The sequence below is a fragment of the Mytilus edulis genome, chromosome 14, assembly GCF_963676685.1.
Source record: "Mytilus edulis chromosome 14, xbMytEdul2.2, whole genome shotgun sequence".
Classification (NCBI taxonomy): Eukaryota; Metazoa; Mollusca; class Bivalvia; order Mytilida; family Mytilidae; genus Mytilus; species Mytilus edulis.
This window is the reverse complement of record NC_092357.1, coordinates 44,108,717-44,135,891: the sequence shown is the minus strand read 5'-3', so window position 1 is coordinate 44,135,891 and position 27,175 is coordinate 44,108,717. Positions and strand designations below refer to the sequence as shown.

The 27,175-nt window shown below is 31.8% G+C and overlaps 1 protein-coding gene across 1 annotated transcript; it reads right to left on the bottom strand.

The window, feature by feature from the left end:
* Positions 1-259: 259 nt before the first annotated feature.
* Positions 260-26,848, bottom strand: LOC139504224 (prolow-density lipoprotein receptor-related protein 1-like). Its single transcript, XM_071294291.1, has 18 exons — positions 26,831-26,848; positions 26,422-26,536; positions 25,391-25,522; positions 24,280-24,429; positions 22,148-22,236; positions 19,343-19,513; positions 18,296-18,480; positions 17,503-17,723; positions 15,719-15,919; positions 14,865-15,069; positions 13,395-13,636; positions 11,599-11,922; positions 10,523-10,654; positions 9,997-10,111; positions 9,606-9,734; positions 8,985-9,152; positions 5,064-5,199; positions 260-4,231 (listed from the first exon to the last, which is right to left on the bottom strand). The coding sequence occupies exons 1-18, from the start codon at positions 26,846-26,848 to the stop codon at positions 4,073-4,075; spliced, it is 2,892 nt and encodes a 963-aa protein (XP_071150392.1). The 3' UTR covers positions 260-4,072.
* Positions 26,849-27,175: the final 327 nt, after the last annotated feature.

Below are 27,175 nucleotides of genomic sequence, written 5' to 3'. Positions count from 1 at the left end.
ATAGAAAATAAAAAGGTAAAGCTTAATAATCTTACACCTAATATATTCAACTGAATACCAAAACTCACATAGGCATATGTAAAATAATTCAAGTTTGAAACTTGGAATAACTTAAAAACAGTTTATCAAAGATGAAAATGTTGGCAGAATAAACGTAACTATAGCAAATGTTTGAAACTTGGGTCGATTAAAGCAGTTAGTAATACATGAAACAGTTTGCAGTAAAAACTGAACTATAGCAAATTGTTAAAAAGTAGAATAACGGAGGGATTTGTTTAATAAACACAATAACCACAACATCTCTTTGTACAATGATATACAACAATATCACATAATACAACTAAAATTACTGGAATGTTAAAACAAAGCACAACATTTATATCACAACACATAAATTTCTTATCATAAAAAATATTTATGTACTGTTGATTCATTTTTATTCAGTGGATACAAATTTTCTTGGATTTCTTGGGTAAAGTTGAATCATGAATTTAAACAAATTACAAATGTCCTAAAGTCTTCATTGCAGACTTTGCTAAAGCAATGAAATTAGATATCCAATAAACTCATCATAGATACCAGGATTAAATTTAGTATATACGCCAGAAGTGCGTTTCGTCTACAAAAGACTCATCAGTGACGCTCGAATCCAAAAAAGTTAAAAAGGCCAAATAAAGTACGAAGTTGACGAGCATTGAGAGCAAAAATTCCTAAAAGTTTTGCCAAATACAGCTAAGGTAATCTATGCCTGAGGTAGAAAAGCCTTAGTATTTCAAAAAATTCAAAAATTTGTAAACAGTAGATTTATAAATATAACAATATCAATGACAATTCATGTCAGCACAAAAAGTGCTGACTACTGGGCTTGTGATACCCTCGGGGAAATAAATCTCCACCAGCAGTGGCATCAACCCAGTGGTTAGAAAATGTAAATTTTCCTTAATCCACGGAAATTCGTACCCACAAAAATAAAATGAATCCACAGTATAACCAATGTAAGTTTGAGAGTTTTCTCTCTATATCAGATTATATTTCACTAGATCAACCTTATATACTGCTTAAATCTTCACTTGAATACCCATCAAAAACCAAACAAGAACATGTTCATAATACAAAGATGCCCCAACCATACTTAGCATTTTTTATGTTCGGTGAACCAAGATATTGGGGTCAAAACTCTAATTTAGCATTCAAATTAGAAAAATCATATCATAGGGAAGACATGTTCTAAGTTTCAAGCTGATTGGACTTCAACTTAATCAAAACTACCTTGATTAAAAACTTGACCAAAAACTTTAACCTGAAGCAGGCCAAAAAAAAATCATATTGCCCTTACTGGGGCATAAAATGTATTCCTTTAAAGATTCCTAACAAGCAGATCCATATAGACAAAAAGATTGTATGAAATTAAAAATCAATGGTTCAACTTTTGATTAAAGATTGCACCTTCAATCATAAAGACAAACCTATCTTATCAGAGAAGATTTAACAGCTGAACTAATGACACTACTAAACACTCCAGAATGGATACAATAAATTGCTTAATGAAACTTACTTAAACTTTTGGCAATATGTTCCAATTTGAATTAGAGAACTTGGTTATCATCAACAAATATTTTCAAACGTACCTGCAGTGGGCTTTTGTCCAGTATACAATATATAGATAGTATGATGAGATACAAACAAGCAAAACAGTACTTATAAGGAGTAGTTGATGTACCTCTAATAGGCTTTAGTGCTGCATTTCATAGATAAGATAGTGTGACATCAAGCAGATATACAATTCTTATAAAGAGTAGTTGATGTACCTCTATTAGGCTTTAGTTCTGCATTTAATAGATAAGTAATTGTGACATCAAGCAGATACACAATTCTTATAAAGAGTAGTTGATGTACCTCTAATAGGCTTTAGTTCTGAATTTAATAGATAAGTGTGACATCAAGCAGATATACAATTCTTATATAGCGTATTAATGACTGTAAAAAACCTTGCTACGTAAAAACCCTTTCAATAAGATAGGTGGAAATTATTCGTATCAATATATACAATAATTGCTTTTGATTTTATACTAGATTTTTCTCAAAGCTCAGTATAAAAAATTCACATAAAACATATAAATACACTAGAATTTTCTAAAAACTAAGTATAAAAAATACAATTTATATAACAGTACCAACATGAAAAATTATATTTATGTAAAATGAAAGCACAAACATGTATAAATAAAATATAAACGGAAATACATCAATAATAACAATTCATTTCATTATTCACAAATCCTCAAAAATAGCTATAATTACAATGAAATGACCTTGCCCTTGAAGGTCAGAGGTCAAAGTTAAGCACCAGATCTTATTGGTCAGCAGTTATACTCACAATTATACACTTACTACTCTCACACATAAAAACAAAACAATGGCTGATGTAAAACCCTGTAGATCGTGAACTCTGCACAAAAGAGTTTACAATGCAACTAATCTTCAAACATTTAATGTCAAAGATATGAATATATATATAAGTTTGTATGTATTAATGAATGTACACTGTATATAGATAAATTTCCTTTTTAAAAAGGACAACTGATCAAACTTGGACGTTTCAATTATAATGATATGTTATACAAAACTGCCTTTCCAACACTGTAAGAAAATACACAATTTAAGCACTAAAAAAGATTTTTTTAAGTGAAAATATGAAAATATTCACTTAAGGTGGTACCCAACACTTTCACTAAAATTAATTTGGCTCGTTTAATTTTCTTAAAATTTTGTCTTTAACAAAAATTTCAAAATTTCAAAAATATTTAACCAACTGTTTTGTCAGAAAAATTACACTGGTTATATAGCAGTTTGACAAACACCAATTTTGATCATTGAGAAGCTTAATATTCCTTTTAGAACACAACGTAATTAAAACGTTTAGCTGACTTTACAGAGTTATCTCCCTGTAGTGTTAGGTACCACCTTAATATTGGGTAAAAACTGTAATTTTTAATTGACAGGAAAGTAACAGCAATTAATGTCTACAACGTATTCCTCAAAAATACAGAAAACTATTAAACACAGATATATTAATATTGCAGTGTTTACAGGCTTTATAATAATAATTTCTATCAACAAATATTCTGAATTAGCATCAAATCATTTAAGGTACCACATTCACACTAACCAATCAAATTCATCATGTATAAAGCTCTTGATATTTGAATGTCATTTATTTCATACACAAACACAAACATGCACCCTAAATGGTGTTTTCTTGATGGCTGCAAGTTTTTCTCAAGCAATCTGATGACGTTATTTACAATGGTATCAGAGGAAAAAATATGTTTCATTCCTAAAATAAATCTTTTATTTTATTAATGCCAAAATTTGAACAGGATCAAAATAACTGACACCATTTTTGAATTTTTCAAGGTGATATCCTTTATTAAAATTCTATGAAAGGCATTGATAATCACTGTTAGCAATAGTTGTCAAGAATGTTAATGAATGATGCATAAATTTAACTCTTTTAAGTCATAGCATTTAATAAAAGTACTTTTGAGTACAGAAAGATCAAATTTGCATTCACTCTTTACGAAAAAAACACGTAAGGCAAATGTTTGAATCAAATTATCCCCTTTAGTCCACAATTATTCATAGAACTGATAAACAAATGCAAATTGTCTATAGTTTTCAAAGTTATTCTTTAACAAGAATAGAACTACACATGTACATGAATTTGTTAATTAAATATCTGTGTATATGTTATTATTACTAAATTGCTAAGCAATTAGATTTCATCCAATTCTACCTAATTTGACCCTCTTTCTTACAAATTCAACAACTGAGCAATGATATGAAAGAACTACATCTGTACACACAATTCACCATTGCAGAATCTAATGTATTCTGGGAAATATTTTCAAAAGTGTACACCTTAGCATTGTGATTGGTTAAAACTGTCTTAAACAATTGAAATTCAACCAATGACGTAACGTTATTTTCCTTTTTGGGTACGAACAATGAAAACTACCCATAATCCCATAGATTCTGAAATGGTCTATTAAAATCATGATATTGGCAATTATCAAAAATTTGACTTCTTTGGATTGCCCTTTGATCCATAAAAGTTCAGATCTCCATTTTTATCTAAAGCCTCTTCACTGTCACTATCTTTTGGTAAAAGCACCTGTGTACTGTCGGTAGTATAAAGTCTTGCATACATTGGATTAGCAAAGTTTGTATTCTGTAGGAAAAAAAGAAAAAAAACGAATACATTATATTTTTTGAATTGTTTATCTCAATGAGTCACTGCATATTTTCCTAAGGGCTATTCCATAAAAATGTATGAGGGAGGGTAGGAAGGGAAGTTTCAGTATTGAATGTGGGTCATGAGTCTGTTTTCAGTATGTGTCTATTAATATTCTGCAAAATTATCTGAATAAATTGGTTCTTGGTCTTAGGGATATTTTAAAATGCCCTTCCTACCCTCCTTCATACATTTTAATGGAATAGCCCTAATAATGACAATATGCAATAAAGCAATAAAAAGTTGTTTTTTTTATGTACCTGACCTATAATTGTTAACTTTTTATACAATGTAACTTTGATGGAGAGTGGTGGTCTCTTTGGCACTAACACTACATCTCCTTATTTGTTTTAACTATCATACACAGTATGTTAAAATAAATATGAAACTCCTGTTGCTTTCTCTTTAGTTGTCTATGTTGTGTTTTGTGTACTATTCTTTGTCTGTTTTTTTAACTTTTTTAGCCATGGCGTTGTCAGATTATTTTTGACTTCTGAGTTTTGTATCTTTCGCCTCTCTGTTAAATAAACCTTAAAATTAAAAATAAGATTTCATTTATTTTTAAATGTGCTCCACTCATTTCTTTTTAACCTTGGCTAATCATTAGGTAAATGACCTGGCTTTGAACTTGTCAGCCTTTTTCTTTTACCCTTGTTTTAATGATAACATTTCATGCCAATCAGAACAAATACAACTCTTATAAACAAGCAAAAATCGAAAATTAAAAATTTGAAAAAAAAATAAAAAAATTAGAACAGAAGAAACTTACATGATCTCCACCCTCCATATCTAATGGTTCAATTTCTGATCCCTGTCCTTCTATTTCACCATCTACTGGTTGTCTATAGATTGGATTGTTGATCTCCATGTTAGAATTGTGCATTCTTTGATGCTTGAACTGGTCCCTGAAAAAAATTTAGTTGGTTATTTTGTTATTTCATTATGAGTTTATGTTTAGGTATACAGCCCTTGGATGGTGTAAACTTCCCAAAACAACGTGTATGGTGTAATGGTGTATGGCATATGGTGCAATGGTGTAAGGTGTATGGTGCTATGGTGTATGGTGTAAAGGGAATAATGTAATGGTGTATGAGGAATGGTGTGATTGTGTAACGTGCGATTGGGAATGATGTGAATGATAGTATACGACCTTTCATTGGTTGCAAAGGAAGTTTTTTTTATTTCATTTTTTCAGATTGTAAGCATAAACATAATAAAAATCTTAATATTTAAAATTTAATTGCATTAAGGGTAATTTCGGATCGTGTAGATAGACTGGGGAATGGTGTATGGTGTAAAGTGTATGGTGCAAAGGTGTAACGTGTATGGTGTAATGGTACAATGTGTATGGTGTAATGGGGTATGGTGTACGGTGTAATGGTGTATGGTGTTAGTGGGAAGTTTACACCATCCAAGGACTGTACTGTATAGGGTAAGGTTTAAAGTTTGTGGTATTGTTTTAGGGCTTTGGCTAGTGTTGTGGTCAGGTATAAAATTTATCAAAAGAAGTATGGTTTATTGATTGTACAGTAAAATTTTTAAATAGATCTCAAAAACACATTTGAAAAGGCACAATATAATTTATTAACTTTATATCATTATGGATAACTTAACCAAATATTAAATGCACCCAAAGCATGAAAGTACGAGAAAAAAGTTTAAAATACAAAACAGCATTCTTCATATCAAGGTTATCATAAGCACTTAAAGTTTGAAATGTACCTTATTATTCAATCAGGCAACATCAAATAAGTTTTTAAGTCACATCTTTTTAGGGAAAAGGGATTTTTCATATTTAATTTCAATGATAAAAAGAATGTGTCTCAAGTACACGGATGTCCCATCCGCACTATCCTTTTCTATGTTCAGTGGACAGTGAAAATGGGATAAATTCTCTAATTTGGCATTAAAATTAATAAGATCATATCATAGGGAACATGTTTACTTAGTTTCAAGTTGATTAGACTTCAACTTCATCAAAAACTAACTCAACCAAAAACTTTAATCTGAAGTGGGACAAATGGACAAACCAACAACCAGACAAACGGATGACTGGACGAACAAACGAATGAACGGTCAAACGAATAGATGGACTAAAGTACAAACAGACCAGAAAACATAATGCCCATAAATGATAAACCAACTAATTTTTGCATCTAATTTAATTTTGCAATTTTTGTGAGTAGAAAAATAACGGGAAGATAAATCGTCACCAATATGTAAAATTTGATATTTCTAATTCAACCTTACTAAGTAAATTTACAAATCATGACAAAAAATTGCTGTGAAGTGTGCTTGTAAGGACTAAACATGAAATAAAGTTTACGCTAAAATTAGCTAGTTAACAGTATCTATTGGAAAATATTCAAAGTAATTACTGTAGATTCATTATTATTTTTATGATTCCAGTTTTCATGGATTTGGGGGTTACCCTAAAACAACGAATTCCTGTGCCAACAAATTTGAAATTTTGTATAGGAATGTATGCAGACTTTGGTCCCAAGTCAGGAGCCTGTAATTCAGTGGTTGTCGTTTGTTTATGTGTTACATATTTGTTATTCATTCATTTTTTTTACATAAATAAGGCCGTTAGTTTTCTCGTTTGAATAGTTTTACATTGTCTAATTCGGGCCTTTTATAGCGGACTATGTGGTATGGGCTTTGCTCATTGTTGAAGGCCGTACTGTGACCTATAGTTGCTAATGTCTGTGTCATTTTGGTCTTTTGTGGATATTCTCATTGACAATCATACCACATCTTCTTTTATATATTTGGAACCAGATGCTCCGCAGGGCGTAGCTTTATACGACCGCAGAGGTTGAACCCTGAACGGTTGGGGCAAGTATGGACACAACATTCAAGCTGGATTCAGCTCTAAATTTGGATTGTGATTAAATAGTTGACACAGCATAGGTTTCTGACACAGAATGAATGTGTTCTAATGAACTTAAAATTTTTGTTTTCTCTTAGAGCAATTCACTATGCTGTTGAATATTAATCCTCTCAAAAAAATGTTTGAAGAAATTTTCTTTTTTATTTATGAAATTTCAAATGAGAAAAATTGAACCCAATTTTTTTAATCACATCCCCCTTTCCCTTATTCCAAAACAAATCTCAATTAAAATTTCTAATGGAGTTTGCAACAATAATTACTCATTTAAATACATCATAAAATATTAAGATGTAAAAAAAATGCTTGTTATCACTGAATGGTAAAGACTATTTTAATTTATCAGTTGGTAGTAAAAAGTGAATATACATTGTATATTGTATATAACAAAGATTTAAGTTGATTCTGGACAAAGAAAGATAACTCCAATTAAAAAAAAATCTTGCTATTGCACAATATTTTGCAATTAGATATTTCTTGCTTACTATTCTGGACAAAGAAAGATAACTCTAATTTAAAAAAAAATTGCTATTTCACAATATTGTGCAATTAGATATTTCTTGCCATTGCGCAATACTGTGCAATTGAAAAGACTTGCTATTGCACAATACTTAATATAATAATTTTAGATCCTGATTTGGACCAACTTGAAAACTGGTCCCATAATAAAAAATCTAAGTACATTTTTGGATTCAGCATATCAAAGAACCCCAAGATTTCAATTTTTGTTAAAATCAGACTAAGTTTAATTTTGGACCCTTTGGACTTTAGTGTAGACCAATTTGAAAACTGGACCAAAAATGAAGAATCTACATACACAGTTAGATTTGGTATATCAAAGAACCCCATTTATTCAATTTTGATGAAATCAAACAAAGTTTAATTTTGGACCCTTTGGGCCCCTTATTCTGTTGGGACCAAAACTCCCAAAATCAATACCAACCTTCCTTTTATGGTCATAAACCTTGTGTTTAAATTTCATAGATTTCTATTTACTTATACTAACGTTATGGTGCAAAAACCAAGAAAAATGCTTATTTGGGTCCCTTTTTGGCCCCTAATTCCTAAACTGTTGGGACCTAAACTCCCAAAATCAATACCAACCTTCCTTTTGTAGTCATTAACATTGTGTTTAAATTTCATTGATTTCTATTTACTTAAACTAAAGTTATTGTGCAAAAACCAAGAATATTGCTTATTTGGGCCCTTTTTTGGCCCCTAATTCCTAAACTGTTGAAACCAAAACTCCCAAAATCAATCCCAACCGTTCTTTTGTGGTCATAAACCTTGTGTCAAAATTTCATAGATTTCTATTAACTTAAACTAAAGTTATAGTGCGAAAACCAAGAAAATGCTTATTTGGGCCTTTTTTGGCCCCTAATTCCTAAAATGTTGAGACCAAAACTCCCAAAATCAATACCAACCTTCCTTTTGTGGTCATAAACCTTGTGTTAAAATTTCATAGATTTCCATTTACTTTTACTAAAGTTAGAGTGCGAAAACTAAAAGTATTCCGACGACGACGACGACGACGACGACGACGACGACGACGACGACGACGACGACGACGCCAACGTGATAGCAATATACGACGAAAATTTTTTCAAATTTTGCGGTCGTATAAAAACCATCAAATCAAATATCCACTTAAATGAAAGTTGTCCTTAATCCGCATGATTGAAACCCAAGAAAATAAATGAATCCACAGTATGTTTGATTCCTGCATTTATGTTGAACACTGTCTGAAAAAATCTTAAAATTAAACAAAAACAAAAAATTCCCACAAAATCTTCCTTTTACCTTCTCCTCCGGTATAATATGACAATCAATAAGATGACCAAGATTAAGACAACACCAATGACCACAGGTACTACAATGGTTATCATCTGTTTCATATCGCTCGACTGTGCTTGACTGTGTGCAGAAGCATGCGTTTCACATCGTTCCCCTCCAAATCCATTTGTACAACTGAAAAAGGATAAACTTCATATAAGGTTAATCTATTTACATATGTAAATTTAACTTGATAAAAATATAAATGATAATAATTAAGGGTGTTACAGTTTATTTTCGCTGAGGAGCTCATTAAATACAATAAATATAAAATATATCAGGCAAAAAATATAAATTAATCAACCAATCCTTCCTCACCTTTGGTTTCTGATGGATATTTGTCTCATTAAGAATCATACCATATAGATGATGATGAAACGTTTTTACAAAGTTGTTATTGTTTAAAATAATGGAAATATCAGACTGAACCAAAATGTAAAGTTTCAATGTCTTTCTTATGCGACATATTATTGCAGGCTCAACAATAAAATAGGATATGGTAATACATCAATACCATCATACTTAGTTCAAACTCATTTTCCTGATTAAATTTATCATTGATTTCAATCTTATAATGTAGCCACTTACCTGCAAGCTGAACATTTGTACCTCCCTGTAGAACTGTCTTTGTTACACTTTGTACATTGACCATCATTAAAACAATAATCACCACACGCAGATGCATTGCAAATTTTTCCGCTGTAATTGCCTGGGCAACTGAAAGCGAAAAAAATATAAGTGAATTTAATATAGCTTCATATTGTGTAAATAACTTAAATATTTTTTTTCTGAAAGATGCAGATTCTATACATTAAAAGACAAATGTAAAATGCTTATTGATGATTGCTAAAATAATTCAAAAATTATTATTATTAATTAAGATTTTTTGAAGAATTGACCAAAACGAGCACTCTGAAATGATGCCATAATAAACTTCTATAATATTTAGCCAAATTTTATAAGATCTAAAAAGACTTACGAGCAGTAGAACTTGTTCTGATCGGATTTACAAATCCCATTATTCAGACAGAGGCAAGTTTCACACTTTGATCCTGTGAAGTACTCATTACAACTGCATTTAGGGCTATTGTTCACTGGAAAAATAATTAAAAGTTCATTAAATTTCTGTACAATCAAAACTATGATTTATGCTTACATTTAAAGCTAATTTCCAAATGCTTGTAGAGTAAGACTTTTGTTGGCTTCCTTGATATGTTTTTTCTAAACATTTTGCAAGTTTCATGAAATTCAGCTTCAGGCCTCAGTACATTTAAAAGTTTTCTGCAATATATTTTAACTCAAATTGAAAAAGCGTGAATTTAAATCGCTGTGAAATTGGTAAGTAAGAAATTAACGCAAAATAAAGTATCTGAGAAAATAAGTTGGATTACTGTATTTTGTTCCATTTTTTTTTTTTGCTGCTCCTGTTTCCAAAAAGAAAAACCACTGTCATTTCTACATCCAGGTGAACTTATGAGGTTGCTAAAAATATGACTATACATTACCTAGTAGACATGTTCCATTGTTGGAACAATGGCCAGCACATATATTCTCTGCAGTCTGGCAATAAGTTCCTCCATAATGGGGAGGACATGAACATGCATAATCAATTGAGTTGGCCTTCAGTTTACAAGTGCCTAAAAAAACAGTTTATAATATCATTACATAATTTATCAAAAAAGTTTCATGAAATAAATTTTTATTTCACTAATTCAAGTTATCTGTTTATTCCTCACACAAAAAGAGATTTTTTTATCTTTTTTTTATAAAATTGTAACAATTTTTTTTTATAATTTTTCTATTATAGAGGAGGATACATTATATGTGAATGATTAAAATTTAAAAAAATGACAATTAAAGTATTAATGATCTCTATCATGTGGAATCGTCTGAAAAGAGACTTAACAGGTCCTAATTGACTACAAGCAATTTGTCTGAACAATTCTTAAATTACCACAGTTCATTATTTGGAAAATCGACTGAATATGCAATAATCAATGAATCAATTAATTGTTCAGTTTTAAAAAGAAAATACAAGTGAGAGGTTCAGCTAGCTATAAAACCAGGTGTAATCCACCATTTTCTACATATGAAAATACCTGTTCAGAGTCATTTCATTTGATGTGTTTGAGTTTTTGATTTAGCCATTTGACTGAGGACTTTCTTTTTTTTTTGATTTTCCTCAGAGTTCAGTATTTTTATGTTTTTTTACTTTTTAGATCAAAACTGGTTTACTAGTGATCACTATCATGAAGAAAATTGAAAAGACAATATTTAGTTTATTTCTCTAACAAAGAGAAATCAATTTTAACTCAATGAATAAATTTTCTCCCTTTATAAAAAGTCATTAAGAAGGCAATCCAAATAAACCTACCACCATTTTTACAATCTTGTCAATTTTCTCCCTTGGTTAAAAGTCAATAAGGGAGACAATCCAAATAAACTTACCACCATTTTTACATTCTTGTCAATTATCTCCCTTGGTCAAAAGTCAATAAGGGAGACAATCAAAATAAACTATTCTTGTCAATTATCTCCCTTTGTAAAATGCCATTCCGGGAGACAATTCAAATAAACTTACCACCATTTTTACATCCTTTTTCACAATGAGATTCAACAACAGGTGGATCACACTTGTCCCCACTGTAACCCTCTTTACAAACACACTGTGGTAGGCCCTCTTTGTCTAGCTTACAGACTTGATTTACAGAACAAGTATAGTTTTTACAAGATGCAGTAGAGCATTGCGAGGCTGGATCATATCCACTTTGACAAACACAGTAAACTGCACTTTGAATATAACAGTCTTCATTGACACAAGTTCGTTGCAGGGAATTACTGTCGCTATGGCGACAAGTTCCACCATTATAACACATGAGAGAGGTGCACTGTTCACATCTTGTACCTAAGATATAAAAGAACAGGTTGCCACAATATGTATGTTTAAATGGAGTAATAATATTTTTGCTATTACATAAAGAAAATAATATTAAAAAAAATGCTAAACCAACTCTTCCTTAATTTCATGTTTATAAAGATTTCTTAAGAGAATACCCGAAAATTTCAAAAATCGCTAAATCAGAGCCTGAAGACACAGATCTAATGATACAGAAAAATATTGACCAATAAAAGTGAGGTTAATTTTAGCAATTTCAAGAAAACTGATATAAAATTACAGAATGGAAGTCCTTATTATTGTCATACTTTACCAGTTGCATTTTTTCACATCAAACAATTCCTACAATTTCTAAAATTTCCAGAACTGTGGATTCATTTATTTTTGTGGATACCTATTTTTGTGGATTGAAGAAAACTTGATTTCATACCTGCCAACTTTTCAAAATACCTATGGGGGTTTTGTGTGCAAGATGGCTGTCATAGTCCTAAATAACCTTCAAGGGGGCCTGCAAATACATTTTAATGTTGTTTTTTGGCTTCTTCCTACATTTATTAGCCTAAAGTCATTGTAAAATTAATTGTTTTGTTTAAATTGTGGACAAAATTGCTCTTCCAAAATTTCAATTTGGAAGCCTCCATGGGGCAAATCCCCGCAAATAGTGACAGTTGGCAGGTATGTGATTTTTCATGGCTATTTGATTTTGTGGTTTAGCCAAAGTCTGCATATAACCTTATAGGAAAATTTGTATTTTGTTGACAATTGCTATCAAACGAATGCTTATGAATCCACAGTATGCAATTCCATTTTTCCTCGTCAATTTAAGGGGCCTCAGTGGCCAAGTAGATTAAGTAGTTACTACTGTAATCACTAGCCAGTCAACACTGAGGTTGTGAGTTGAAACCAGGCTTGTGAGGGTTGACAAGACTCCAATCTTAATTGACTAGGATTTTCAGTTTTCCTATCGAAGGTCGGTGGTTTTCTCCATAATCTCCAGCTTCTTCCACCGAAAAAAAATGGCTGCCACAAAATAGCCTAAATGCGGGGCTTATGGATGTTCACTTGTCATGTTTTGATAATTTTGGTTTTATCCATTTGAATGCCTTTTAAAATTTTGCACATTGACCACCATCTTTCTTTTTAGAAATCTTTTACATGTATAATTATAAGCCATTTGTAAAAGTCTTATAACATCTTATTTATTTTATAATAGTTTTTGAGAACTTGAACTTGTCGATGATAAAGCTATGAAAAATCAACACAGAACATTTTTCTGCCAAAATTTCAATGGCTAATATCTCGAAAACAAGCACATTGACCTCTATATTTTTTTTGCTTTTTGATTCCTTAATTAATATCAATATAAAATAGTTTTATGTAAGGCTATTAATTTAAAACTTCCTTAAAATGTGTGTTAAAGACATGAAAACACAGAAAATAAATTCAAATCATCAATTCTATATCGTCTTATATATAATTACCTGTGAATCCCTTTTGACATTTACATGTTCTCCTGCCATTCATTATTACACATGTGCCTCCATTTTCACACAAACCCTTGCAAAGAGATGGATTCTTGGGTTTACTGCAAGTTGCCCCTGTGAACATTTCTGGACATCTACATATTTGTTTTCCATCATGAATCATACACTGGCCTCCATTTTGACAATAGTTATTGCATATATAGTTATTACACCTGGTTCCATTATATCCTGGTGGACAGCTTAAATAGAAAACATTACATTATTACATTGGTTGCAATGAATTACATTGGTTGCAATGAATTACATTGATTTCCTAGTGAAATAAAAACAAATAATTTCTTATGTAAAATTCTGACATCAAACAAGAGAAGGCCTTGTGGATTACGTTGGATCAAAACAAATTGACAATGCATAGAAAGAGATATAGTCCCTTACATCTTCTACTTTAAAATCATAAATAAAAAGCCATTTGCCAATAATTTAATTTTGGATGTAATGCGTCTTCTGATTGGCTGATGTTATTTTGTTATGAGCCCATAGACATAATTTAGTCATGTGACCGCGACGTCATCAACGTTTTTTCATGGTTTTCTACGGTTTAAAATGGAATTTAGAATTAAATTATAAGAAATGACTGTAATATTTTTTTCTGTCTATTCGAAATAACATACGTGCGTTATTCAGTGTGCACCAAATTTTTTATGTTATTTCTTCATAGACAGAAAAAATATTACAGTCATTCCTTAAATGTATTTGTGTTGTTCCATAATTTGATAAGTAATTTTTTCTATTTCAGTTATTATATAAATGAAGTTAGAGCTAATTTCCTAATGCATGCATGTAAGTTTAAACAAATTTTATACTGGTTTGTTTTGTAGTTCTATATTCTGACCTGAAAATTTGACTTAAGCTTGGTGAGATATCTGATCTTAAAAATTGTAAAATCCATTGTATACATATATAAGAAAAAAGCTTGGCATCTACATCAATTCGATGAATAAATTATTAGAACTGCAATTTTTGAAATTTTCAACAACAAAAAATTTTGAAAATTTATTTGTTCAGTGTATGTTCACTTGTTTTTGTTAATATGTCTTTTTAATGAATTAAGCCTTTTTGTTTTATTTTATAGTGTGTCTTTCTATGTTGTGATGTTACACTAATGTTTCATGGTATGGTGAAAGTTGGTTACTATTAAAACATTTAAATCCATTGCTTTTGTTTGTACCTGACGTGTTATATTTAGGTAAAACTGTTGGTTTTCATATTTGAATAGTTTTACACTACTCATTTTGGGGGCCTGTTACAGCTTGCTGTTCTGAGTGAGGCTATGTGTCAAAAGCCGTACTTTGACTTATAATGGTTTACTTTTACAAATCGTGACTAGAATGGAGTGTTGTCTCTTTGGCACTCATACCACATCTTCTCATATCTACATAATATATAATTTATTAAATATTTAATTACATGCACTTTGGTCCAGTGTTAGAAATATTGCAAGTTCCACCATTGTAACAGTGTCCAGGAAGACAAGTTGAAAAGTCACATTTCTCATCAATGTAGCGAGCGCCATCTGGACACACACATTTGTATTTTTTAGTGTTTTCTTGTGGCATATTTATACACATGGCTGAAGGACAATGAAGATCTGTGACATCACATTGGTTGTCAACTGAAATCAAAATTCAAAGATACTTTAAAGAATAGCTAATTTTAAAAGACAGTGGTGACACCTGGTAAAACCTGGAAAGATTTAAACACAATTTAAACAAGAATGTGTCTGTAGTACTAGGATGCCCCACTTGCACTATCAAATCCTTTGTTCAGTGAACCATGAAATTCGTGTCAAGACTCTTAATTTGGCATTAAAATTAGAACGATATCAGAGGGAACATGTGTACTATGTTTCAAATTGTTTAAAAAAAAAAGCATAAGCCTACTTTTTTTTTAATCTACAAGGGTGTCTTTTACATGCAAGAGATATTGCCATTTATCTTCACCTTCCAAAGGGACTATCATCATTTCTCAAGACCATACTCACAAATGGTGTCAAGGGAGAGCCTAATATTCAGTCCCTAAAATTTTCTCCCTGGATCTAACAAGGAACCTTTGTGTTAGTAATCTAATGCTCTACTACTACACCATGGCTCTCAATATGTTTCTATTATTTGGACTCTGGAGGATAATGTAGTTAAATCATTGTCTCATTGACAATCATTCCAGATCTCCTTTAATTCTTAAATCTAAAGATGCAATAACACCCACTTTTAAGGACGTATGGCACCTAAATCAGAGCTAAATAAGCCTTGTACTTTACTTACTTAATTTCTGTTTGCTTGGTTGAAGAATCAGGATGTCGCCTATAGACAGTAATGTCTTGAATAACATATGTCCATCTTCAAGGTTTTGAGGATTTGTTCGGAATTTCTTAATTTTCATCACAGTACTGTTATGGTAGAAACTCACAAACAGATAGTCCTCAAAAACATCAACCATGTATGGTGCCAGTGTCCCAGTAGAAGCTAAGTTAAAATAAAGTAAGTTTTCAAGTTTGGAAAGCACAAAGAAGAATTCATCCTATTATTTTTTTTGAAGGAGAGTTCAACATCTTCATTTTAGGGTGTTTTTCATTGGCATGCCTGGTCAGGAGCTTGAGGTTAATCTCTTTATTTACACGTATTGCTTCAATCTCTTTTTTTTCAAGAAAATAACAGTAAGTTAAAGCTTAATATTTTCTGCAGTATAATTTTAAGCATCTAGCTCATTCTAAATTGTAAAAGTAACTAGGATGTTATGTTATATCTTAATATGTTTACTGTTTCAAGCTCTGCAATACAAAATAATAAAAAAAAACTCTCAAACAACTCAATATGAGAGTTCAATAATTGTGTTTCTTAAATAGTGTTTGAATCTGTTACTGATGATAAATTATTTTGAATTTTAACCCCCATCTTTGGTCTTGCTAGCCTTCAACTATGTTCTAGGTATAGTATTGTAAACAAGTGAAACTGTGAGCTACTGCTCACTGATGATACCCCCGCCGCAAGTCGATAATTTTAATAGTGTAAAAATATGCAAGTGTTCGGTAAACAGGAAGTTGTTGAGTGATGAATCTGAAAACACATCACACGGTATAGCTGACTTGTATAAATCCTGAAACCAAATTTCAGAATACCTTTTATTGTAGTTCCTGAGAAAAATGTGACGGAAATTTTCAACTTGGTTATCATGAATAAAATAGTACAAGTGTTCGGTAAACAGGAAGTTGTTGAGTGATGAATCTGAAAACGCATCACAGGGTATAGCATACTTATATAAACCTTGAAACAAAATTTCAGAAATCCTTGTATTGTAGTTCCTGAGAAAAATGTGACGAAAATTTTCAACTTGGTTATCATGTGTAAAATAATACAAGTGTTCGGTAAACAGGAATTTGTTGAGTGATGAATCTGAAAAGGCATCACACAGTATAGATGACTTGTATAAATCCTGAAACCAAATTTCAGAAATCCTTGTATTGTAGTTCCTGAGAAAAATGTTATGGAAATTTTCAACTTGGTTATCATGTGTAAAATAGTACAAGTGTTCGGTAAACAGGAAGTTGTTGAGTGATGAACCTGAAAACGCATCACACGGTATTGCATACTTATATAAACCTTGAAACAAAATTTCAGAAATCCTTGTATTGTAGTTCCTGAGAAAAATGTGACGAAAATTTTCAACTTGGTTATCATGTGTAAAATAATACAAGTGTTCGGTAAACAGGAAGTTGTTGAGTGATGAATCTGAAAAGGCATCAAACGGTGTAGCAGACTTATATAAACCCTGAAACCAAATTTCAGAAATCCGTATATTGTAGTTACTGAGATAAATGCGACGAAAAATATTTATGGGACGGATGGACGGACTGACTGACGGAAGGACAGACAGAGGTAAAACAGTATACCCCCCTTTTTTCAAAGCGGGGGTATAATCAAATTTCATTTGGATAAGATGTGTGTGTGTGATGTGAAAGATGCTAATGGTCAATACTGCTTCAGAATGGTAAGCAGATCCTGCTCAAAATGTGTCACATGGTAATTAAAAACCAAATTTAAGAACTTACTGTTGAACTGTATCACCACATGTCTGTCGTTCCCCTGTAGATCTACTGTCTCTATAGTCCTTTTCTTTGTGTCGGCCCAATACAATCTACCATTAGGGTAGTCTATAGCTAGACCATTGGGCCAAATGATCTCTTCGTTGATTACAACCTTACGACCACTTCCATCTAAGTTTGAACTTTCAATTTTAGGAGGAAAACCCCTGTCAGTCCAAAAGAGTTTCCTGAAAAATTACAAGATTCAGAAATTATTGTCTGCATTTATAAGTGTGAATTAGTAATACTGGAAAACAATACTGAACTCCAAGGAAAATCAAAACGGAAAGTCCCTAATCAAATGGCAAAATCAAATGATAAAACTCATCAAACAAATAGACAACAACTGTCATATCCCTGTCATATCCCTGACTTGGTACAGGCATTTTCAAATGTAGAAAATGGTGGATTGAACCTGGTTTTACAGCGCTAAACATCTCACTTGTATGACAGTCATATCAAATTCCATTATATTTACAACGATGTGTGAACTAAACAGACATAATAGGTAAAATAGTCACAATATGGGTATAGCAGTCATCGTTGTGTCACAATCTCAAAACAAACAATCGAGCGCCACTGATGAGTCTTTTGTAGACGAAACACGCGTCTGGCGTATATATAAAATTTAGTCCTGGTATCTAGGATGAGTTTATTTCCTATAAAAACAAAAAGAACATTTATATTCAAGGTACCTCTTACACGGCAAATCCACAAAAAAATTAGTGTCAAACAAATATTATGAATCCAGAGTACATACCCTTTTTCTGGATGTACAACAATAGAATATGGCTGATCCAACGCAGATGAAATAACAGATCGACGCTGTTTGCCTTCAAAATTTGCCATTTCTATTTTCCTTGTATGAGAATCAGTCCAGTAAATATGCTTGCCAATCCAGTTCACTGCAATACCATGAGGGTTACCAAGATTGTGGCGCAAAACCTAGGAAAAAGGGGAAAAAACATTTTCACTTTAATAATTTAATACGCTTTATACATTTGAACAAAATGTAAATTGAGCATGCATAGCAATATGATTAACAGTGATTGTCTCAGGGCTTTTCCAGAATTAATTGTATTGAGGAGAAGGAATTTTATTTATTTCAATTGATCCTAACAAAGAAGACTATGAGACAAATTTGGTCAACTGCAATATTTTTAATAGAATTGAATTCAAATTTTTTTCAAACAAAAAGGGGAGGTTATTATACAAACCAAAAATTAAAAAAAAAAAGAATATGCATGAAGCATACTGTCTCCTTTGTAAAGAAGACACATCTTATCCATTCTAGGTTCACCACTATTAAAAAAAAATCAAAATTACTTATTTTCAAAATGTTTCTTTCTTGGTTATTTTTGTTGCTGAGATGCTGCCTCATCTTCCTTTGTTCTTATTCAATATGAAGTCAAATAAAAACCTATGATTATTTTTTTGTAATGCTGGAAAATTCATAGAATCTTTCTCAAAGATTGATGTGTTTTTTTGAATTTATTTATATTTCAGACAGTGCTGCATAAACACGGTTAAAGGTTAAGCAATCACCAATTTTAAAAAACAATTTATTTTTAAGTTAGAGCCATTTTCTTAATGCTTGTAGAATAAAACTTTGACTTGCTTGCTTTGATTGTATAAACATTAACTGAAAGTCTTACCATGCATTGGAAAATAAGCTCTAAATAATATCAAATTTGAACTTAATTCATATCAAAACTATGAACAAATCTCCATTCAAAATATAAAATTCTTTGTAACTATAACTTGTGCATTCCTGTCCTGGATTTGAAGTTTACTCGTAATCACTAACCTCGGGTCCTGATTGAGTTGCCCTTTTAACTTTCCCTTTCTCTGGCTTTGTGCTTTGGATTGTCATTTTACTGATAGAGTGGTTTGATTGGTTAGAGTGACTGACCACAAAGATTGACCAAGGGCTAGTTGTCATGTCAGCATCAATTCCAGTTATTTTCTCGCTACTCTCCTGTAAATAACAAAATGATGAAGTAACCAGATGCTCCGCAGGGCGTAGCTTTATACGACCGCAGAGGTTGAACCCTGAACGGTTGGGGCAAGTATGGACACAACATTCAAGCTGGATTCAGCTCTAAATTTGGATTGTGATTAAATAGTTGACACAGCATAGGTTTCTGACACAGAATGAATGTGTTCTAATGAACTTAAAATTTTTGTTTTCTCTTAGAGCAATTCACTATGCTGTTGAATATTAATCCTCTCAAAAAAATGTTTGAAGAAATTTTCTTTTTTATTTATGAAATTTCAAATGAGAAAAATTGAACCCAATTTTTTTAATCACATCCCCCTTTCCCTTATTCCAAAACTAATCTCAATTAAAATTTCTAATGGAGTTTGCAACAATAACTACTCATTTAAATACATCATAAAATATTAAGATGTAAAAAAACTGCTTGTTATCACTGAATGGTAAAGATTATTTTAATTTATCAGTTGGTAGAAAAAAGTAAATATACATTGTATATTGTATATAACAAAGATTTAAGTTGATTCTGGACAAAGAAAGATAACTCCAATTAAAAAAAAATCTTGCTATTGCACAATATTTTGCAATTAGATATTTCTTGCTTACTATTCTGGACAAAGAAAGATAACTCTAATTAAAAAAAAATTTGCTATTTCACAATATTGTGCAATTAGATATTTCTTGCCATTGCGCAATACTGTGCAATTGAAAAGACTTGCTATTGCACAATACTTAATATAATAATTTTAGATCCTGATTTGGACCAACTTGAAAACTGGGCCCATAATAAAAAATCTAAGTACATTTTTGGATTCAGCATATCGAAGAACCCCAAGATTTCAATTTTTGTAAAAATCAGACTAAGTTTAATTTTGAACCCTTTGGACTTTAGTGTAGACCAATTTGAAAACAGGACCAAAAATGAAGAATCTACATACACAGTTAGATTTGGTATATCAAAGAACCCAATTTATTCAATTTTTGATGAAATCAAACAAAGTTTAATTTTGGACCCCGATTTGGACCAACTTGAAAACTGGGCCAATAATCAAGAATCTAAGTACATTTTTAGATTCAGCATATCAAAGAACCTAACTGATTCATTTTTTGTCAAAATCAAACTAAGTTTAATTTTGGACCCTTTGGACCTTAATGTAGACCAATTTGAAAACGGGACCAAAAGTTAAGAATCTACATACACAGTCATGACAGTTAGATTCGGCATATCAAAGAACCCCAATTATTCAATTTTCATGAAATCAAACAAAGTTTAATTTTGGACCCTTTGGGCCCCTTATTATGTTGGGACCAAAACTCCCAAAATCAATACCAACCTTCCTTTTATGGTCATAAACCTTGTGTTTAAATTTCATAGATTTTTATTTACTTATACTAACGTTATGGTGCGAAAACCAAGAAAAATGCTTATTTGGGTCCCTTTTTGGCCCCTAATTCCTAAACTGTTGGGACCTAAACTCCCAAAATCAATACCAACCTTCCTTTTGTAGTCATTAACATTGTGTTTAAATTTCATTGATTTCTATTTACTTAAACTAAAGTTATTGTGCAAAAACCAAGAATAATGCTTATTTGGGCCCTTTTTTGGCCCCTAATTCCTAAACTGTTGAACTGTTGAAACCAAAACTCCCAAAATCAATCCCAACTGTTCTTTTGTGGTCATAAACCTTGTGTCAAAATTTCATAGATTTCTATTAACTTAAACTAAAGTTATAGTGCGAAAACCAAGAAAATGCTTATTTGGGCCCTTTTTGGCCCCCAATTCCTAAAATGTTGGGACCAAAACTCCCAAAATCAATACCAACCTTCCTTTTCTGGTCATAAACCTTGTGTTAAAATTTCATAGATTTCCATTTACTTTTACTAAAGTTAGAGTGCGAAAACTAAAAGTATTCGGACGACGACGACGACGACGCAGACGACGACGCCAACGTGATAGCAATATACGACGAAAAATTTTTCAAATTTTGCGGTCGTATAAAAATCAAGAAATTATTGCATTCAATTTATCATGGTGATTTTTCAAAAATGGACAAAAATGCAAGACTAGTTATTGTGATTTTGGGGAAAATCATCATACATACTGATAACAAACTTATTTTTGGCAGATTCTTTATTTTGCCTTTTCACCCTTTCTAGCACACTAAGCCTTAATTGAAGTTTGCGCTTCTCAAATTTTCTTTATGTAGTTGAATAAGTAAAGATCCAGGTTTTACATATTTTGACGATTTCTAATCATGCTATTTTTCAAATGGTAAAACAACCTGTACAATCTAAAATATATCACTTCAGTTTGAGCCACGTTTTCCTGAATGAAGCATGTGCTTCAGTGAAAAAGGATATAAAACATTTTAAGTGCAAATTTATGCAAATGGCAGTGTCTTGCAACAGGAAAATGCAAAGTAGATTTTTTTTTTTAATTAACAAATTTATATTCCAAATCATAGTTCTTCATATTTTGATTCCACATTTTTGTTGATTTTCTACTATAATTGAGGACTTGGTCCTCAAATCAATAAACAGAACCATAAATTCTGTTACTACACAATTATGCAACCCTCTCACTATTTCTAAAAAAAACATATTTTTCTTTCTTACCTTTCCAATAGTTTGTTCTTCTGACTTTCCATACAAGTCTGACTGCAAAATAACACTCTCCCTAGCAACTAAAATTAATGGCTGTGGACCTAGAATTAAAGTTTTACTACATAACAGATGTAACAACATTAAGTGTAATTTTCGTAAGCAACATTTATTTTAGCCATTGTTTAAAATATATAGAATATTTGGTTACAAAAAAAAATAATACATAAATAAGATAACATGAATAACCAATAAATGGAGAATGCATTCATAAGATGGCGCCATGCTTGCATATAACATTGAAAAGATACATAACTAAAGACCTGTACAAGTGCAGCCACCCAAATTAAAACTTGTTCTGAGTTGACTACCATTCTTATCCATGCTCAAAAGTAATTTTCTAAATGATGACAAAAACCTTGCCACATTCTTTATGTGCTTGTCCCAAGTCAAGAGCCTGTAGTTCAGTGGTAGACCTCTGTTCATGCCTGTCATATTTGTTTTTTGTAAATTGTTTTGTTATTAATGGAATTTTCTTAATTGAATTGTTTTATATTTATTATTTGTGACTCTTAAAGTTTTATAGACAACTATATGGTATGGGTTTTTCTCATTTATAAAGGCAGCACTGTTGCTGATAATTGTTTTCATCCATTTCATTTGAACTTGGGTGGATAGTTGTCTCATTGGCAATCATACTACATCCCTATTATTAATTTTCACATTACAATGCATTATGAAGTTTGAAAATTAATTATGTTGAGTTGATAAATAAAGTTATCAACTAGATTGCACAGTTGAATCTATGTATGTACTCAAAATATTTTTTAAAGATTAATTTTTTTTCAAATCAAAACAATTCAACATATCTATAATACTAAAATTACGAGGTCCAATTTGTCAGCCGTCATCACGTAAAAACGACGAATCAAAGAATTCAACTTTATATATAACTAATATAGTACAAAGGTGTAGATTAAAAATTACACCACTCCAGGCCCTTTTGTTTTCCACGTAATGAATATTGCCAATAATTAAGAAGTTCCGGGTCGAGTCCGACACCGATACCAATAGTATATTCACCTGTTACCTATTACCTTATCTGTACGTTCCGCATTTGACAGGCGCACCACCAAACGGTGTATTCAGGATTAATATGCTATATACACGGGTCATAATCACAGGGTTGACACTACTAAATTGTCGAATTGTTACCTATTGTAGTATTTTAATCAGTAAGACTTTCTAAGATAACAATTTGAATACTAAAAATCTGGACTAAAAATAAGGTGTATAGGTACAGTTTTCAATTTGTTAGCGGGCATGACGTAAAACAGCGAATCAAAGAATTGAACTTTATTTATAACTAATATAGGACAATGTTGTTGATTAAAAAATACTCCATTCCAGGACGACGGGTTCAAACAGAAAGATTTGAAAGCAGAGAAAACTGTGTATCTTATAATCGGCATGACTTTATCAGATGACAATACTAATACTAAAATAATGCTTGCACATAGTTATATACTTTAATTCAGTCACGGACCCGCGATATCACGGGTGTGTTCTAGTATTTATGAAAAATCATACAGGAATTCACTAAGTTGTTTGAGAAAAGTTCAAAAGATCATGTAACATACAGATATCAACTTAAGCAGGAATATACATATTGACAGGATTTGACACTTCCTAATTGTTGTCGATTTTATTGTCAGGTCAAAGTTAATAAAGATATGATACGGAAATGGACATTTGTTAAATACAGACTAGCTATTATCCTAATAATTTCTTATAATATCAATAAAATGTCATTCAAACTAGTTTTATATTGAAGCCAGTGTATCGAACTTGTATTCTGTCACTTTAAATTTGTTAAAATCACATTCATTTCACAGAATGATACAGAATGATACAGAATGTAAACAGGGTATAAACAAAAACTATGTGGTTCATTTATTGAGCAGTTCCGATAGTTTGTCAGTCAGACACTACCACAGGCCATAAATCTTGCTAAGTCTCGAGGAGTCTAAGATTTTCAAATTTATACTGAAAAGCCTATCAGATTCATTTCCACTTAGATAAACTGTTCCCAGACTAAAGTGACCAACTGACCAATGACTATGCTGTAGAATTTGACCATATCTTACCTTTAGCTATACATGACAAAGTGCCATCATACGTAGTTTTCTTTTCATAACCATCCTCACAAGAGCAATGGACTCCCGCAGAAGCCTCCATCATATGTTTTTGACTACAGAGCTGTGGACATGTGCCCCACTTCTTACACAAATCTTGTACTGAAAACACAAAAAGGTTCTCTATTAATTATACAGAGGTATGGGCATGTGCCCCATGTCTTACACAAATCTTGTACTAAAATCACAAAATAAGATTTTTTTATTTTTATTGATAACCGATTATACAATGTAAGAAAAGTACAAAAAACTGAATAAAACTTTTGGTTTCAATTTGCTTTTTCATATTTTCTTCACCTTACCAAAATATGCATGCATTAATTTTAAGTATTTAATATGGCTTTTAGCACTTTAGATTACTGTAACTTCAGAAATTATTGTGTGCATTTATTATTGCGACTTTGTCATTTTGGACTAGAATGTGATTTTAATTTTATGCCATTTTGAGAAAAGTCGTGTTTAATTCAATATAACTTTTTTTAAATGTAAGTTAAAATTATTGCAATTATAATCTCGGTTGAATTTTTCGCAGTAATAAAAAAATCACAATAATTTTTGAATATACAGTATATCATGACAACCAGATATTTTTTTGGTGAAGGAATCTGAAGCAGCCAGATAGAACCACTGACCTTCAGCAAGAATTCTGAGAATACTAGTCAATTCAGATAGCAGTCCAATACACTGGTAAAGAGCCAGCTTCAAAATCAAAACCTCAATGTTGACAGGCTAGCGAGTACAGAGTGAGTCTCATTGGGGTCTAAGAGTGACGCTGGATTGCAGATTTTTTGTAAGTGTGACCCATGAAAGTCAAATTATTGTGCCGTGAAAACGGTAACTGAAAACTACAGGAAATTACAAAAAAATGAGAATTGCTTACTTACATAGTGTAAGCGGGAGACGGGAATCTGACAAAACAGTAAGCAGGATCGGAACCCCCCCCCCCCCCCCCCCCCAATGAGACCCCCTACAGAGATGAACTATCTCAATCACTCCCAACTAAGGCCCAAAATGGTAAGAATATAAAGCAGACTAATTTTAAAAAAATCTTGGCAATGGAAACCATCTTCCATTAATGTATATCCTTCTTTACAAACACATTTGTAAACACCCGCCTTATAAGGTAGACTAATACATTTCTGTTGACAAATACTGCTGTTTCTTCTTAATCCATCACTGCATGGCTCCATTTTTTCTAAAAAGAAAGAATTAATAAAGTTTGAATTGTTTTATATCGTCATATCGGGCCTTTTATAGCTGACTATGCGATGTGGATTTTGCTCATTGTTGAAGGCCGTACGGTGACCTATAGTTGTTAATGTCTGTGTCCTTTTGTTCTCTTGTGGACAGTTGTCTCATTGGCAATCATATCACATCTTCTTTTTTATAAAAAAAAAAAGAATTTCTCTGAGATTGATACCTTGGATAGTAAAAAAGGCTGTCTGATGCATACAATCATAAAGTTATAACTGGAAAAAACACACAAAAAAACACTATTATCCCTAAACTTGTACACATTTTTGTTTAGAGGGAAGCTAAAGCTATGACTGTGTTGAAGACCAATTGGTGGATTTTAGTTTTTTTTCTAATTTTTGGTCTGGTTGTTGTCTCTTTGATACATTCGCGGTTTCCATTCTTAATTTAATTACACACCCTCAAGTTTTTAAAACTTTGTGAAGAGACAAAACCTGACTTAAAAGTTTCTTGCAATTTGAAACATTTATCAACTATTCTGTATCATGCAAGAACAAGAATTTATCATTTCTTTACATTAACATGTATCTACTTCTTGCTGCTTGCTACGCCTCAATTGAAATATTACATTGGCCAAAAATATTTGATGGACCCGAAGACAAAACCATGTACAGTGAAACCTGGCTAAACCGATTCCTTTTTAAACTGAATATGTATCAACCAAACATTTTCTAAAGCACCGTCACATCAAATTGCATGAACTTGATAAAACCTAGCAGCAGCCAATACCGAACAAAATATTAAGTCCCGAAGAGGTTCGGTTTAAACAGGTTTCACTGTACTTGGAATGTCATCTGACATTTTGAACTGTTTTTCCCCCTGATCATTCATTATACATACTGCAGATAGCTTGTTTTTCATCTGAGGCATCCTTGATGCGATCAATCTTTCCATCACAAACTTTTTCCATAGGAATACATGTCTTACGCACTGGAAGCTCTGTCCTGTACACACACTGTCAAAAAAACCTACAAAAATCAAACATTTTTAACATTAAAACATTCCCCCATACATATACAACATCTGGTCAATGTCAATCGTTTTGTTAGATAAAATTGAGAATGGAAATGGGGAATGTGTAAGAGACAACATCCTGTCCAAAGAGCAGACGAGAGCTGAAGGCCACCAATGGGTCTTCAATGTAGAGAGAAACTCCTGCATCCAGAGGTGTGCTTCAGCCGGCCCCTAAACAAAAATGTATACTTGTTCAGTGATAATGGACACAAGAAACTAAAATTAAAAATATTACCTGACTAGCAAATGCCATAGGCTCCGGACTTGGGACAGGCGCAAAAATGCTTTTTTGAAACTGGGAAGTGCCAAGATTTACTGATATGTTTGATCTGTCAGTTTTGAAGGCAAAGTGCAAGGCGATTTGGATCCAAGATATTTCAGAAGCATGCGTTCGAATTCCGGCCAAAGAAAACAAAACTTTTGGGTTGATATTCATACAAATTGTATATAGAAATTTTTTTTAGCCTTGTATCACCATTGATCACTGGTGATCCGATGATAACAAAATATGTTGCAAGGTTGTCACAAGAGTATTTGTGTTTTCCTCGATTTAATTGTGTAATCCGGATTGGTTTTCTCT

Excerpts from the sequence above, each read along its gene's own strand:
- LOC139504224 (XM_071294291.1), bottom strand. Across the intron at positions 24,430-25,390 it reads ATATACATTAATGGAAGATG|TACAAGATTTGTGTAAGAAG; the intron begins GTTTCCATTGCC and ends TTGTGTTTTCAG. Across the intron at positions 18,481-19,342 it reads CAACTCAATCAGGACCCGAG|GTTTTGCGCCACAATCTTGG; the intron begins GTTAGTGATTAC and ends CCTTTTTCCTAG.